This window comes from Bactrocera latifrons, unplaced genomic scaffold (genome assembly GCF_001853355.1).
Source record: "Bactrocera latifrons isolate USDA-ARS-PBARC rearing strain unplaced genomic scaffold, ASM185335v1 scaffold_10, whole genome shotgun sequence".
Taxonomy (NCBI): domain Eukaryota; kingdom Metazoa; phylum Arthropoda; class Insecta; order Diptera; family Tephritidae; genus Bactrocera; species Bactrocera latifrons.
The window spans coordinates 2,853,895-2,871,988 of NW_017534408.1; the positions used below are offsets into that span (position 1 = coordinate 2,853,895).

The 18,094-nt window shown below is 35.0% G+C and overlaps 2 protein-coding genes across 2 annotated transcripts; both read left to right on the forward strand.

Annotated features, from left to right (window-relative positions):
• Positions 1-1,211: 1,211 nt before the first annotated feature.
• LOC108966164 lies at positions 1,212-4,398 on the forward strand. The gene is made up of 3 exons (XM_018928929.1): positions 1,212-1,681; positions 2,812-3,121; positions 3,181-4,398. The coding sequence occupies exons 1-3, from the start codon at positions 1,212-1,214 to the stop codon at positions 4,396-4,398; spliced, it is 1,998 nt and encodes a 665-aa protein (XP_018784474.1).
• Positions 4,399-6,276: 1,878 nt separating this feature from the next.
• On the forward strand, positions 6,277-17,639 carry LOC108965702. Its single transcript, XM_018928286.1, has 5 exons — positions 6,277-6,389; positions 8,424-8,491; positions 9,836-10,211; positions 12,296-12,608; positions 16,434-17,639. Exons 1-5 carry the CDS (start codon positions 6,277-6,279, stop codon positions 17,637-17,639), a joined length of 2,076 nt encoding a protein of 691 aa, XP_018783831.1.
• Positions 17,640-18,094: the final 455 nt, after the last annotated feature.

Sequence of the window (18,094 nt, forward strand, 5' to 3'; positions counted from 1 at the left end):
TGACTCTTTTAGTTTTAGGACTTACAAACAACCGTTATGTGAACAAAACTATAATACTCTCTTTAGCAACTTTGTTGCGAGAGTATAAAAATTACAGAACTTGACCTAGCCCACTTATAATATTACCAAGATTTACATCCGACTGATTTTATTCCTTAATAAAACCCAGGAAACATTGTTTAGTATGTGGCATGATATTAGTTAATTGATAAAATCGGGTCGATACGTTCCCAACTTCCAAATTTACGCATATAAGAGGTAACTTAGAACAAGACAAAAGTTTACAAGCATTCTTAGGTCAGCATTTTTTCAGTCAATTTGCATAGTGTATACTGTATTTTAAGGCTTTGAGAAGTCGTAGCTATGCAAGTAACTTATCTGCCAAATGTTGAGTAAAAAAACTGCATACTGTTATCATGATAGTAAATATAATGCATATGATAATGCTCGAGGACGAATTCAATCACTAAGCGGAAATAAAAATAATATCAGCACATTTGTTATGTTCACAATTACATTTTAACAAAAATTACGAAGTCAATCAAAGAAAGTGCTGAATTGAGTTCAATAGTAATAGATAGTTTATGCCACTATTACACCTTAAAGATATATATTTAGTATCTAATTGATTACTCTTGCATTTCGTAATACCACACCGACATATTCTGTTCGACTGTGTTCATCCTGTGGCGCATTTGACTCATTAAGAGCGTCATTACCGGCGAGTTAACACCACAAATCTGAAGCATCGGCTCCTATTTTATGCAACGTAGATTACCTAAGACAATTTCTAAAAAGCGATCAATTGTATGAGCTTTTAAGATTCCTTTAATGAAAGTAATTAAATTTTCTAATGGTTTAGGTTATTCTAGTATTTCGCAAGTATCGAACATTTTTCCTGGGTGAAAGCAAAAAAGCTAGAAGTAAACATAGGCTTTCATCGTCCAAACCGCTGAAACATCAAAGTCTTCCGATCAGTTAGCCTCAGCGCGTAAAACTTTAAACACTTTTTTTTTTTTCTCATTCTAAAAATAAACCTACCTAAAAGTTGATAGAAAATGCTGGTTGGCAACACTTTAAGGGAAAATTTCTCTTCAGTTCAATGACAAAACGGAAAACCAAAAAAACGTTTTGAAAAAAATATTTTTATTTTTGGTTTATTGTAGATACTTTTCATTTGTGCATATACTTAACATAATTAAATAAACAAAATGTTTAAATCAAAATATTTACCAATTGATAGCATAACATCACGCAGGACACATATTAAGGCAATAATATTGAACTCAATACAGATTATAGTGATTGGTTTGATAATTCTGTTTATACGTATACTCTATACGCTCAATGCTCGCCACTTTTATCGCACTGAAACTGACATAGCGGCGACAGATTATTTTGTGCTCACATCTGAGTGCCAAATACCTTATGTGGATCCATTTTCTCCTGATGTACTTCCAATTTTTGATGCCAAAAAGTTTACATACTTGAATTGTACAAAAGATGTAGCACTCGTCCAGCAAATTTATCTACACGAGACCAAACAGTATAAGCTACATATGAATTTGTCGGCAATGGCGGAAATTTCGAAAGCAAATGATGGCAATATTGAGGATGTGCACTGCTGTTATAGGGAAATAAAGCGGTCAGGAATATATGAGGTTCCCACCAGCGGTTATGAGTAAGTATTTGTTTGGGTGAAGACATAATTTTACACCTTCAATCGTACTGAATATGATTTACGATTAAAGAATGCTACTATTTTTGTCCTCGTATGAAGGGACAGAGTAGAGTGGTGCTAAAATTGCTCACTTACCTATAACGGGTTTTTCAACAGGAACGGTACAAAAGTAGACCGATAGGGACAGTAAAGAGCGCCATATTTTTCCCCGCTCTTTTGACAATTCTCTTCACTAAAGTTTGCCATTTGCTCATGCAAAGATATACAATCCAACAACGAGCTGAAACTATTAAAATTTACTACCGAAATTCGGAGTCAGTGGCCTCAACTTTAAAAGCGCGACGTCCAATCATAACCGTCCTATCAGATCAACAATTAAATGTCTTGTGGAAAAATTTAAATTCACAGGCACAAAGCAGTGTGAATACACCTGCCAGTGAGGCAAAGAAGTGCCAGTGGTATAGATGAAGACCCAAATCAGTCTCCCAAACGTCGTTCTAAAGCGTTGGGCATCTCTGTGACGTAATTGTGGCGGTTTCGCGAAAAGATCTTGGTCTACATCCTTACAAGATCAAATTGACGCAAGAATTGAAGCCACTTGACAACCAGAATCATCGTATATTCGTGAATTGGGCTGAGCAACAACTTGAAATGATCCGGATTTCAGCGGACTATCAGCTTGTGGATGAGACTCATTTCTGATTGAATGTCTTCCTCAATAAGCAAAATATGCGTTATTGGCCAGATTCCAATCGACACGTACTACATGAATCATCATTGCATTCTGAAAAAGTTAATGTTTAGTGCGGTTTATAGGCCACCGGCGTCATTGTTCGGTACATCATGTGTGATAATCAAGAGCGGCACGTTACTGTGAGTGAGAATCGCTATCGCTCAATGATAACCGAATATTTTTGGAACGAATTAGATGTTATGGACTTACAGCAGTATCGATCTTCTTCTGGACTTCAGCAAGCATGCCCATGGTGACCATGCAAAAACAAAAGCACTTTTGTAGCGCTCTTATTAAAAAACCCTCCTAACCTTCATTGCTGTCATATTGTACATTTTATACAAAACTCTCTCAATTTTCTAAACTTTTAAATCCTTAATTATTGACTATAATATAGCCTTTCATCTTGCCATCGATTTCAACAAGATTTCTTGGTGCCACGCCATATCGACTACATAATAACCGAGTGCTATATCGGTAACGAAACGAAAGTGGCAATTCAAAAAGATGCCTTCACATTTATACAATATCGTAATTTAACAAATTCATTTAATGCCAAAAGATTTTTGGAACTTGAAATAAAAAAGCCAAGTGTGCTTTTATTGGGTATTGATAGCCTCTCCCGCATAAACCTGCGCCGCACTATGCCCAAAACCTTTATGCATTTGCAGAGAAATGATTGGTTTGAGCTGAAAGGTTTCAATAAAGTAAATTCAAACAGCCTTTATTAATTTGTATATAATAAAAATGTAATTTTTATCATTAGATCGCCGATAATACGTTTCCAAATTTAATGGCAGCCTTAACCTCATACAATCAACCTACAGCCGAGAAGAAGTGTCAATGCAAATCGCTCGGTGGCTACAATCAACGTATGTGCAATCTAATTTGGAATAATTTCAGAGATTACGGCTATCGAACCGCTTACGCAGAAGATGTACCAATAATTAGTACGTTTAATTATGGAAGGTATGGATTTGTGGAACCCCCAACCGATTATTATCTACGACCTTTTACAATATGTATCGAAAATAATATGCGCGTTGAGAAAATAGACGGTCTACCCGACTGCATCGGTCGCAAACATTACGCACAATACATACTCGACTATGCGCTACAGTTTTCGTTTACCTATATTGATGAACCCATTTTCGGACTTTTCTGGATGAATTCATTTAGTCATAATTCCTTCGCTATGCCAGCCACGATGGATATGAAAATTTTAGAATATCTGGAGCGAATGAAAGATGAACATATTTTAGAACGTACTATTGTATTCCTTTTTGCTGATCATGGCATGCGTTTTGGTCCATTATTGAAATTAAAGTCTGGTTTCTTAGAAGAACGTTTACCAATGATGTTTATATCATTACCACAATGGTATCGCAATGAGCATCCCGAATTTGTGAAAGCCTTGCAGGTGAATAAGAATCGACTAACATCACCGTTTGATATATATGCAGCACTGAAGCATATACTGGAATTGGCCAATCCCGTAATAGAATTCCCCTATCTAAGCGACACTACACAAGGCAACAGCATATTTCGTGAAATCCCAGAGAATCGTACTTGTCTCAAGGCGGGCATTGGCGATCACTGGTGTACTTGTTTGCTATATGAAATTGTTTCGATTAATGATAAAGAGGTGAAAAATGTTGCTCATTTATTAATTGATGAGATGAATAAATATCTCGTTAGTAAAAATATTGAAAGAAAATGTGCTATTCTCAAGTTAAACAATATTTATCAAGCCTTACGAAAAACAAGCAGAAAAGATAGTAAAAGTGATAATGAACCAACGTACCGATTGTGGTACTTTGTACGGCCCGGATTTAAGGACTTCCAAGCAACGGTTCTTTTTAATAGGACTGCAAATAAAATTGAAATTAATGTGGAGGACATTTCGCGTCTAGATTCCTATGAGCAGACAGCATACTGTATTGATATGAAAAAAGCAAAAAAATACTGCATCTGTCGCGAATAATGCTTTATTATTATAATTATTTAATACATTTTTATTAAATACGAGATTGTTATACTAAAAATATGTACTATGTTTAGTAATTCGAAATTCAATTTTGCAATATTTCGTATGGTTTTCCCATTTACGCCTTTTACTTTTGTAATATTTTCATCAGTTGAAGAGGTCGAAAGTCTTTGAAGGCTAGTGTTTTATAAACATAAAACTGAACCACCGAAAGACTTCTCCAACATTCGCAACAATTTCGCACACGATTGGTTAGAAATACAAAATTTGAGACAATATCTTTGTTAAATATTTTTATCCATTATTAAAATTCCACAATAGAGATACTATCTATGTTTAATTTTGATTTCTTCCTTAAAATATATATCCCTTTGATATCGATGTTCGTTCATTATTATCGTTCAATTTTAAGTTTTTCGCATAATTCATTTCTTTGGCAGCTTTTTTAATACTCTCAAGTTTCTTTCGAAAATCAACTCTTCCAGTCATCATTCTCATACGTATAAAGTTATCGAAGAAAGAAACATAATTTGGCGCTGGTAAGGGTTAACAAATCTGTGCACTCGCAATATGACCACTTCAAAATATCACTTATTGTTAGAATCGCGATATTTGTAAATTATACAAAATATGCAATTTGCATTCATGTAGAACACACAGTTAATATGTATAGTATTTTATGACATATGTATGTATGTAGTTACTGATATCTGCAATTTCTGAATTTTTAAAGGAGCCGCTTCGACATTTAATTTCACATGTTGCACTCAAAATTTACATGGCTCGAATAACCGATAACTTCAAAAAGTTTTAAAATAATTAATAGTTGATGCACCTCACAATGTATCCAGATTATTGCGCAGATAGTCGAACTTCATACTCAATTTTGCCTGCATATATTGGATAATTTCTTCATAATTCGGCACTTATGGTATGTAGAAAATTTTCGACTACCAACACAAAGTTTCTCCACGATTCAATTTCCAATACTTTCATAACTTTGATATAATCTGTATCTTTCATTAATTGCAGCATTTGTGGACCATCAGAGGTGGAATACCTTTCAGCTTTTCCATACTAAGCACAGTCATAATTTTCTTAAATAAGGACGTAATCTGCATACTTGAAAGCATCAAAATCTGCTAAGATATCCAAAGTATCAGCTGACTGCAGCCTCACAGCGCTCAAAAGCACACCGAATCAAATCAAACCATTGATCGGCGCTGAAAATGCCAGGCATTTTTCAATACCAATTGACATTGTAGCATGGACACACTAACCACCTTGGTAGGGTTCGAGACCCATCGCGTTTTAACCATAATCACCACGATACTCCCCAAGGGGTCAGTCCTCATGAGCAGGTTGCTGCGAACTCCAAGGGCTCCTGCTCCCCGTGGTGCCGGTCAGACCTCTTAGCCGAAACTAATACAAGTTGACCTTGCGTACTGGTCTGGACTAGTGACCAGAGGTTAAACGCCTTCGCTGCCAAAACAATTCGCGTGCAAACGTCCCTAACTGTTCGGCAATCCGATTAGTGGGCATCACACCGCTAACAGCTAAACTCCCATCGGCCCAGCTAATCCCGAGTCCGAGTACATCGGACAGTGTACAATAACTTGCACCCAATCCTCGACACGCTCCCCACACAATCATCCCGATCTATCAGATAGGTGCCCCGTAAGCAGAAAACCCGGACCACTTACACCTGACCATATTATCTAGAAGCCTCTTGCTCCCTAAATATCTCTGCCTCTTCACGTCATCATTAGAACTCCATTCATTCCTCAGCAAAAACATACTCAAGCCCCTTCTTAACATGGATACAACAGCACGCACTATAACAATCAGGTCAAGAAGGGTTGCACCTGACAAAACATGCATGAGGATCACTGTTCAGCACCATATTGCGGCTTCATAAGTAGCTCAGGCCACAAACAAGCCATGATATTTGGTGCGAATAGCACGACGTCCGAGACTACAATCAATACGTAAAATGTGCTAACAGAGACAGCCTAACCTCCCGGTCGTTAAAAGCATGTAGATCGAAACAATGTGTTGATCGGGTTACAATTGGTTGGGTGGAGGGGATACCTTTTTCACCTTGGTCGTGTTCGAAGACGATCAAAAACCACAGTGCGACTCCACACTGAAAGGAATCTTCAATTCTACCTGCCATTAGATTTAAAGCACCGCCACCACGAATCTCCTTAACGAGCCTAACCCAATGAGCAGATTTGACCGAACTCCAAGGCTTAACTGATCCCCATGGTAACAGATTTAAGTCTCTGGTCAGACCTTATACCTTTGGGTCTATCAGTTATGCACCCATCAAAGCACCCATCAAATTCATTTGTCGCTGGAACTTTAATCAACTTTTGATTAGACAAATAGACTGACGGACATTGGCAAATGGATTCAGCTCGTCACTATATATAAGTATTGTGTATTTTTTTTTATACCCTCAATTTTGATTGTGCCACGAAATTTTTAACACTCAGAGAAAAATGTCGGATACCTTATAAATGTTCTATATATAAATGACTATCTGACTGTATGTAAGCGAACTAGTCTCTCAGTTTTGGAGTCAAGAGATAAAGTTCTTTTCATACCCTTTTTCGCTAATTTTACCGAGAAGCTGGAAGTGGTTTTATGTATATTGCAATTTGCGTAACATTTCATAATATTTATAAAGTGCACCATCAAATGTTTTTACACAATTATTAATATATGTAGCTCTCGTAATTGCTGCTTGTTTCTAGTTTCTTCTGATAATGCCGCCGTGTTTACTTTCAGAATCAATGTGTATACAGGTAACATAGAAAAACTCGTTACAGACTCGTTCAGAAGCAATTTAAAATCTTTGAAATATTAGCTCAAATTAAGTTTAACTAATAGAGTTTCCAGAAAATTTGACATTTTGCAATAAGTGAACAAAAATACAATAACAATAAAAATGCATTGAAAACATATGTTTATATTTAGAGTAAACGAGAAACGGTTGGCGTTGTTTAGACAGTGGCGCGCTACTCTATTACCTATAAGTGCCATGCTAGATATTTGGTTTTTGCAGGGATGCTTGCATATTTTTTCCAAGAACTGTATCCAAAATGATTAAGAGGTCCATGGACCCCAAGCTACGGACACTTTATGGGCGTCATAATCGTCCTATCAGGTCAATAATTGCGCGTCTAGTGGAAAAATTTTAGTCCAAAGACATAGTACAAAATGTTCCCGTACCAGTGAGACAAAAAAGTCCCAGTAGTGTCGAGAATATTACTGTTCATTGATAACCGAATATTTTTGGCCCGAATTTGATGATATGGACATGGACAATATGTAGTTCCACAAGGAAGGCGTCACAAGCCACACAGTGAATGTCTCAATCGATTTATTGAAAACCAAGTTTGGTGAACGTGTTGTCTGACGAAATGGCCCAGTCAACTGGGCGCCTCGGTCTTGTCATTTGACGCCTTTAGACTGTTTCCTGTAAGGCTATGATCTAGACCAACAAGCCAGCTACCCGTGATGAACTTCGTACGAATATCGAACGTGAAATTGCAGCAGTATCGGCCGATTTATGTTTAAAAGCCGTACACTTGTATGCAACACAATTGCGCGCTGGTATAAAAAATATGAGCGATAAGAAATATGTATATGTAATTTCTAACGAACCGCGAACTCAGCCAGTAGCAAACAGTAAAAGCCGAGTTATCGAGACGAGGAAAACATCAATAAAAAACTGCAACGATATTGACATATAAATAGGTAAGGGTGAAGTCAAGTAGAGCTTTAGTGCCGAAAACTAAGTTCGTGCGAAAACAAATAGAAATTCTAACAAAAGCCTTCCAAACAAAGATATATACTTATGTATCTTATTAAAAAATACTTGCAATCATGTCGAAAATAAAATATAAATTACTACACAATAATACATACAAAGAGCAAAAAATTCAATCGAAACATATCATAATATTTTGTATGATCATTTTTATACTACACTTGCTTTATTGGCAATCCTCTAGCGACATAGATAGCAACATCAATTTTGTGGATAAGAGTGCAAAACTTAATAACAAAAAATTACAAAAATGTAAGTAATATGCAGATATGACTGGCGAGAATATTAAATAAAAACAATTGTGAGTTCCAATTACCGTTATGTTGATAATAATGAAGATACGATTTCATTAGTCGTAATTTTATATTGCATGTCAATCATATGATATACATACATAAGTACTTACAAATAAATATAAAAAAGCAATACAATTTTGTCTGCCTTGTGAAAAATTTATACAAACTATATTATTTTATTTTTATTGTGAAAAAAAAGTGTTAACTCTGCTGCACCGAAGCTATAATAATCTTCACAAATATAAAATATTTCGTACAAAAACTTAATTTTGATCCGTCGGTTTGTAAGGCAGTTTCTTCGGTTGTATTTTATGATTGTACCGTTTTTTTGCCGTACAAGCTCTTGATTCCGAAGGTTCAGTTTATGTAGCAACTATATGGCATAGTGGTCCAATATCGGCGGTTCCGATCAAGGAACAGCATTTTTGAGAGAAAAATTTGACGGAGCTCCACAATAAATCAATAAATCGATTGTGACATTTGCTGTGTGGCTTATGGCGCCGTCCTGTTGGAACCACATATTGTGCAAGTCCATATCATTCATTGAGCGGTAGCGATTCTCATTGACAGTAACGTGCCGGTCTTGGTCATCACGAATGAAGTACCGCACATCAAACCGTAATTTTTTGGGATGCAAAGGTGACTCATGGAGTACTTGTGGCTTACTGCCTCGCCAATAACGCTTATTTTGCTTATTGACATATCCATTCAGGCAGAAATGAGAATGATCGCTGAAGATGATTTTTCGATGAAAATCCGGATCATTTTCAAGTTGTTGCACAGCCCAATTCACGAACATACGACGATTCTGATGGTCAAGCAGCTTCAGTTCTGGCATCAATTCGATCTTGTAGGGATGTAAGCCAAGATCTTACTGAAAAATTCACCACAACGACGTCACAGAGATACCCAACGCTTAAGAATGACGTATGAGAGACTAATTGGGTCTTTCACAATTGATGCGCTAGCGACAGCAATATTCTCGACACTACGAGCAAAGAACTGTCTCACGGAAACACCTTGTACTGTGCGAGTGGATTCAAATATATTTGAATGATAAAATGGCAAATTTTACTATAGAGAAATGTCTAAAGAGCGTGAAAAAATATGACGTCGCTGTCCCTATTGGTCTACTTTTGTAGATTCTACATTTTCCTTTCGGTATGAGAATCTTTGGCAAACTTAATATACTATGTTCAGGGTATACAAATACTGCAGATAACTAAACCCTCTGTGATAAGCATAACTAAGTAATTGTTCCCAACTAACTTCATTAATATACTCGTACATGTATCAACAGCAATCCCAGCAGCAATAACCGAAGGCACATCATCAGTAATAACAACATTTTCACCAAAATCTTCATCACCAACACAAGAGCTGCAAAAATATTTTATTTACACCTCGCAATGTCGTGTGCCATTTGTGGATCCTTTCGAGAAGGGTGTGGCGGAACTCTTCAATCGACGAGATTTTAACTACACCAATTGTACAACCGACGAACCATTCATAATAATCAACTATCAGCTAAATGCACGACAATACTTTCTACATATGAATGTGGAGGCTATTGAACGAGCTGTTAAACCCTTAAATGCCAGCGCTACGGATGTCGGCTGTTGTTATCGGCAAATTGTGCGAAGTGGCAGCGGTAGAAGCGCTGATAATAAATTCGAGTGAGTTAATAATGAACTGAAGTGGTTGTTGTTGTCTGTTGAATTTATGTAGATAATACGATAATAGTGTTTTTGCTATATATATTGGTTAACCATTATTGTTTATTTGTTTGTATACTATGCAAAAAAGTAGTTTTGGTAGACGGAAAGTCTGTATTATTTAATTGACTAAATTTATCGCATAAGAATACTGCTTTAGTACAAATATGTACAAGCCTGTGCCTGCATGAGCTATGTATCTTATTGGCACTAGGTATACGTGCTGAAAGTGCCACAACTCACTGAATAAGATAATGTAGAAGAGTTTTTTAGGAGCCGGTAACAAAATTTAAGAATAGGTGTGACACCGACCACCTTTAGGTGAAATTCTATATGTCAGTAACTATTTGACCAATTTCAACCAAATTTGGTGCATTATAGCATCTTGACATGCATTATTATTATATTATTGTACTACATCCACTCCTACTTCCCATATATAACAATATAAAACTAAATATGATTATTTCATTTGATAGTATATACAAGGTGCGTTCCAAAGTAAACAGAACTTAAAAAAAACATAACAAATGGCAAAATCAATTTATTTTGTTCAAAATAGTCTCCTTCTGCTTACCTTCATGCATTTTTCCGAGAAGGAAGAAGTCGCACGCTGCCATATCCGGTGAATACGAGGAGTGGTTAATGGTTAAAATGTGATTTTTTGTCAAATAATCGTCCTTCGAATGTTGGATTCTGAGCAATTTTTAGTCGTCAGTCAATTTGTGCGAAACAAACCGTGCACACACTTTTCTTAAGCTTAAATATTCGGTCAAAATGCGATGAATCGATGTTTTGGAGATATTCAATTCCATTTCCATGAATTTCAATGAAGATTTCGGCTGATTTTTCATGAATTCACGCACAGTTTCGATGGAATTTCCGGTGACTACGGATTTTCATTGGACAATCAACATGTGGATTGTCATTTATGTCCTCACGACCACTTTGAAAACATTGAAACCACTCGTACACTCTGCTATGGGATAGGCAATAATCGCCATAAATTTGTTTCATCAATTGAAACGTTTCGGTAAAAGTTTCACCAATTTTAAAAAAAAATTTAAGGTTGGCTCTTTATTCGAAACTCATTTTCGCACCGATAACACGAACATACTGACACTTAAAACGCAATAACTTCTCTTCCAATGGATGAAATGACAATCGATAAAGATAACAGATACTAACGCACCAGTCGATATGGAGATGGCGCCTCCAAGGGGCGCTTGATTCGAAAACTGTTTACTTTGGAATGCACCTTGAATATAAATCGAGAGGAGAGTAAATGACGCCATCAGAATAAGGCTTTGCACAAATACGTGTAAGATATATGTTTTCAGGTCTAAAGTTTAGCGAAATCGAACCATAACTTTTGAAGGCCCCAGGAACCGTACACGTTGACCCCAATGGATTTGGTTGTGAGATCTAGTATTGAAATTTAACAGTATCAATACTTCTCCTAAAACTCAGTGAATATCAAGAACTATCTCTTTCTAATAACATTGTAATCTTCTGCATAAAATAGATAAAATCAGGATAATACATCCCCTAACCCCATATAGCTTAAACAAGGATTTACAAACTCCCCGCTCGTAGTATACCTTAAATATTGGTCAACCCATAATATGTATACCTTAATGAAATTTCGTAATGCCAAAAATGAATAAATCAGATACTCAATACTTTACTAGCTTCCTTATACGTAATACTGATATAAAGATTTTCGAGGATCCGGTTTGCTTTATACCTTATAGGTATATCAGCTAATGTGTAAGATTTCTTACCAAAATTAAGTGATTGTCTAATATTTGATACAGTATAGTTTAATGGCGAATATTTAAGCACTATTTTATGAAAATTCAACTTACCTCTTACGGTAAACAGTGATCAATCTTTATCTTTATACAGTTCTAAACTATACTTGCAATATTCGAAGCCTCTACGTCAGTGTAAAAATTCAATAAATTATAGTATATGTGAACGAAAAATGTAATTTCATTTTAATTATACCCACACCACTTTCTTACTCCCTTTTTATTATTTAGGATACTGCCATGCTCTACCTTTCATCAGGATTTTATGGTGCCTTTACACATAGAGTATATAATTACCGAATGTTCATTGACCAAGGATGCAAATACTACTATCATTCAAAAGGATGCTTTCTCATTCGTTCAACAAAAAAATAACAGTGCCACTAACTCGAGTAAAAAGCACACAACAAGCTCACGCAAGAAGCCCAATGTATTATTATTGGGCATAGATAGTGTTTCCCGTATAAACTTGCGACGTACCATGCCGGAGACATTTAAGCATTTGCAGATGAATAATTGGTTCGAGTTACAAGGCTATAATAAAGTGAGTTGTTTTATAAAAATAAATTTCCAAAATTATCTAAATTAAAATTTTTTTCTACAACAAAAAAAAAAATTCTAATAATGGTATATACAATGTGCCACGAAGTTTTTAGCACCCAGTATGAAAAGTTAAGACCCTATAAAATATATACGATTAGCGTGTCCATCTCTCTGTACATATATACGCAAAGTAATTACTCAGTTTTTGAGTTGTCGACGATTTTTGCACACGTCCATCCCTCACCAAAAAGTGGCTCACTTGTAGGAGTAATAAAGAGTGATTCATTTCGGTTTCCTAATTTTTTAAAGAAAAAACACAGACACTTCAAATTTATTTATTTATTTTAATATGACCTCTCTCTCTTTGACCCTACATGCGAGAATATCGCTAATATTTGCCAATTTTAAAGCGTTTATTGACTATCGGGGCATATTATTAGATATAGCCTTTTAGCTAAGCAAAAGTCTATTTTTGATTAGTTTTTAGATTCTGTTGTAAAAGCAAAAGTGTTTTCAACTTTCTTTGAACCATCACAGTACCAAAGAACTGTCTACTTTTGTTTACATTTTTGCACTTCCTCTGCATTGCCTTAATGAGAAAAGAGATTCTGCAGATTTCCAGGGAGGACTGAATACTTTGTAAGTTTTTAGTTTCGAAAAATCTATATCTAAATTCTTAGCCATTTTGACGATTTCCGTGCTTGTAAAATTAATTTTTAGGTATCTTTTGGCGTGAGCTAGAGCCTTAAAGTCTGTGTACAGGATGGTATTTGAGTTTTGTGTTTGCAGTTATATATTTTATTCCCAGTTAATTAAAAAATGCAGTCTTCAATAGAAAGGAGTTTCAGTTCATACTCATTCATGCAATTGGAGTTGTTCGAAACGCGGAACTGATTATGCGCGCTGCTATGTGGGAATTATTTTTTATTTTCTGCAGACAGCGTTTGGGTATTTATATATAATAGGTTGTCAAAAACGAAAGATTCAAAAAAGTCTTGCGGTATTTTTAATTTTTATTTTTTTTTTTTTAAATAACGGTTTGATGACTCATGCCCAGCTATTGACCGATGCTACGGCTGCTACTATGCCGGTCTCTTTCGACCAATTCAACGATTTTATCGCGATTTTCGACGACAGGCCTTCCGGAGCGTGGCGCATCTTCGACCACCTCTACACCAGAACGAAAACGTTGAAACCATCGTTGTGTGGTGGAAATGGAACTGTATCGAGTCCATAAACTGCACAAATTTTATTGGCGGCTTGAGATGCATTTTTGCCTTTCTCGTAGTAGTACTGTAAAATATACCGTATTGTCTCTTTATTTTGCTTCATGTTTGCGACGCTATAACTCACGAACGACTATCAATCAAACACGTGTTAGCGCGTGAAATGAGCTTTCCAAAAAGGTATAGCATGACCCGATGCGACGAATAAAACTCAACTAGCGAAAATACCGCAAGACTTTTTTGACAACCTAATATAATAAGGCCATAGTAGATTTCCCCCAATTTCAAGGCTTTCATAATATTTAATAAAGACTTTGTATGTGCACCACTTTTCAAGCGTTTACATCATTAATCTTCGAAACAAAATAGCGATCATCTGCATATAAATAGTGGGATATGTTACTAACTTTTTCCATTAAAGCATTTTTTTTTTTTCAAATGCGATTAGAAATAACGTCACCGATAGAGGAGAACCCTATGGTACTCCATTTTATAATTTTTTTAAGTTTGATTTATATCCGTGTACGTTGACCATAAATATTCTATTTGATAAAATAGCTTTTGTATAGTTTTGGATTTTTGGACCAACTTTTAACTGAGCAAGTTGATTGAGTATGGAGTGGACACCTATATGATCAAAGGCTTTTGTAAAATCAACACTTATAATAGAGCAGTGATTTCGAGTTGAAAAATTGCTACCTAGGTTTAAAAACCGTTTGTTTGCTACTTATCAGATTGTTTTGAAATAAAAAAATTGTTTTCGTTTCGATATTATTTTTTCCAACCGTTTGCTTAAACATGATAAAAGTGATAAAAGCGTGATACGACGGCAATTTTCTATATATATTCTTAAGAATTGTTGTAACCGAAAATTTTTAAATTAAAAAAAATGTGTTTATAAAGCTTTATATCGTCACCTAAATTGAGTTGTTAGTGCAAAAGTGCCTAAGCAATGAGTTTTTAATGGCTTTAAACTCGAAAGCGCTAACCGGGAATAATGACCACGCATATTTACATATGTATATTCATTTTATAAGTATAGAAGATTTAGTATCTTTGATAAGCATGAACAAGCAAAAACAAGTTTAAAACAGCTTGTCCTGCATTCAAATGCAGTTTTATGCAACAGGTGCACTTATGAATAAATTGAATTTAATAGTTATGCTCTGTACAATGATATATAGTATATATCATATAGTATCACTACTCAGAGTACCCCAAGAGCGCATGTCAAAAGATTCGACAAAATCACATCATAAAATTCATCTATAATGAGTACTCAGATTAATGKAAAGACACACAGAACTCAAAAGAACTATAAAGCTCTTATGTGAATAGAGAATTTCAAATAATTTGAAACTACTTGAGTCACYTCATAACTTAGATGAGCTGGARAGTACGCAGCAGATACTGAAAGTCTTAACTACACAATTTTTTAAGAGAATCTTTTTATTGAATAAATTTTATTTCAAGATTATTAGCAATACCCGTAAAAGTTTCAAAAATCGAATTTTCATATTGTATGAGTATACAGCTAACTAAATTCATCTGAAAATTTTACCGCACAGATTCAAAGTACTAAGCTGTCTGAAAACGAGAAATTACGCAAAAACACCTTCCTCTTTACACACTTCCAGAAAATTGCACGCCAAATAAAGAGACTTTTCGTTTTTATTTTTTTGGAACAAATATATATTTATTGAAAATATTCCCCATTTAATGTTTTGAACTCATGTTAGCGCTTCTTCCAATTGTCGAAGGATAGCCTTTTAGGATAGCCTTTAGCTCTTTTAGCGATTTTCAACTATGTACTTGTATGTTGTAACACGATGGCCTTTAAAGATACTTTTTATTTGTGGAAAATGAAAGGGACACGAAGCCATTTTTGGCGAATATAGTGATTGGGGCGTCCTTACAGTATTGTGTTTAGCCAAGAATTCACGACAAAAAATTCATTAACTCAATGAAACGCCGGCTCATAAAAGCACTTCTAATCTTAGCGACTACTACTAATTGTATCGTACTTCTGAACCATGTGAAGTGTGATTCATTTCAAAGTGCTCTACTTTTTTAAAGAAAAAAACACAGAAACTTTAAATTTAATGGGGAATGTTTGTTCAAATATTGGCCGCAGCTACGTCTCAAATGGTCTTGTAGAGTACAATTTTCGTGACTCGTTCGAGCATTTCGACTGGCAACTGGTGAATGATATTTTGTTCCAAAGCCTAAATCGGAGCGGGATTATCCGCATAGACTTTAGACTTTACATATCCTCACAGGAAAATTTTAACGTAATTTTATTCGATCAAATCTTCCTGAAATTTGGTATCGATAATTATATAAAGCAGCGCTACAATCTAAAAACATTATTCAGATCGCACCACTTATGTTATAGCTGCCAAGAAAGCTGACAAATCGTTTTATACCGTTTCATGCTATAAGAAATTTACCGTTGAAAGGTATTAAAGCTTCGGTGCAATCGAAGTTAAATGTTTTTCTTTGTTTTTTTTTTTTTTTTGTTCGAATGTATTTGTATAAAAACATAAAGCAATTTAGTGCAATATACTATAAACTTATTTAACATGTGTTTTCATCTCCAGATAGGCGATAATACTTTCCCCAATTTGCTGGCTATGTTAACTTCGTACAATTTAACCACAGGTGAAGAAAAATGTCGCCCAACAACTGTGGGCGGTTTGAATGACCCAATTTGTAATCTAATTTGGAATAATTTTAAAAATTACGGTTATAAAACAGCATATGCAGAAGATTGTAATGGCATGAGTACATTTAATTATGTAAAATGTGGTTTTCTTCAACAGCCGACCGATTATTATCTCAGGCCCATGTTGATGGCCCTCACAGAAAATTTAGATATTGTAAAAAACGCCGGTCTGGAATATTGCGTTGGCCGTAAACATCACGCTGAATATGTATTTGATTTTATGCTACAACTTGCAAATACTTTTTTTGCGGATCCGCTTTTTGGGCTATTCTGGGCCAACTCATTTAGTCATAATGCGTTTGAGACGTCAGCAACAATGGATACGAAAATATTGGAATATCTTATGAGAATGAAGAGTGACGGTATTCTGGAACGTTCTATTGTGATATTTTTTTCAGACCATGGAATGCGTTGGGGTTCATTACTGTGGTTAAAATCTGCGTTTTTAGAAGAACGATTACCCACAATGTTTATATCGATACCGTCATGGTATCAAAATGAATATCCGGATTTTATGAGAAGCCTACAAATAAATCAGCGGCGTTTAACATCGCCATATGACATTTATGCGACCATGAAACATATACTTGAGGTGGCTGAAACAGAAAACGAATTTCCTTACCTCAATGGCACCATACGTGGTGTAAGCATTTTTCGAGAAATACCAGAGGATCGCACCTGTAACGATGCCAACATTCCGGAGCATTGGTGTACTTGCGTACCATATGAAACAGTAGATAAAAATGATGAACTCATAAGTAATATTACCAACCTAATATTTAAGGAAATCAATCAATATTTTATTAAAAAAAATATTAGCGATAAATGCGCTAATTTGACTTTAAAATATTTAAAGTCAGCTGAATTGAAAATGTTTGATGAACCAAATCAGTCAACGTACCGACTCACCTTCGAAGCACTACCAAAAGAGCCGTCATTTCAAGCGACGGCTATTTACAATAGAAATTCGAAGGCGATCTCGATCAATGTTGAAGACATATCCCGACTTAATTCATATGAAAGCACCGCAGGCTGTATTAATTTAAAAGAGGCTAAAAAATATTGTATTTGCAAAGAATAATAAACCTTAATTGCGGTATTCAAATTTATTTAATTTTAGTTTAAGTATAGATTTTGACTATTATGTAATAATATGTTGAACTAGATCACTCAGCGAAAACGAATTATCGTTAAACATAAGCTGTGATAAGAAATATTATTATTGCATTATCAATATTTGAAACAAAAGTACTTAAAACACAAAGAAAGGTGGATTAACATACTTTAAGTATTATTAAAATGTAATAAAATTACATATACTATATACAATATATGTATGGTATGGTTTAATTTAGTAATTATTTCAATTTTATTAGAAATATATATGTACATACATATAAGTATTTTTATGGCATCTAAAAATAAAAATAAGAAATAAAATAATATTTGTAAAGTAATTTTTGATCACTAACAAGGTTCGAAGCTATAATACATATCACAAATAAAAAAGTTTTCATAATTTGATTTCGATCGATC

Excerpts from the sequence above, each read along its gene's own strand:
- LOC108966164 (XM_018928929.1), top strand. The coding sequence starts at position 1,212 with ATGTTTAAATCAAAATATTTACCAATTGATAGCATAACATCACGCAGG. Across the intron at positions 1,682-2,811 it reads GTTCCCACCAGCGGTTATGA|CCTTTCATCTTGCCATCGAT; the intron begins GTAAGTATTTGT and ends ACTATAATATAG. Across the intron at positions 3,122-3,180 it reads AGCTGAAAGGTTTCAATAAA|ATCGCCGATAATACGTTTCC; the intron begins GTAAATTCAAAC and ends TTTTATCATTAG.
- LOC108965702 (XM_018928286.1), top strand. The coding sequence starts at position 6,277 with ATGCATGAGGATCACTGTTCAGCACCATATTGCGGCTTCATAAGTAGC. Across the intron at positions 8,492-9,835 it reads TAACAAAAAATTACAAAAAT|CAATCCCAGCAGCAATAACC; the intron begins GTAAGTAATATG and ends ATGTATCAACAG. Across the intron at positions 10,212-12,295 it reads AGCGCTGATAATAAATTCGA|GATACTGCCATGCTCTACCT; the intron begins GTGAGTTAATAA and ends TTTATTATTTAG.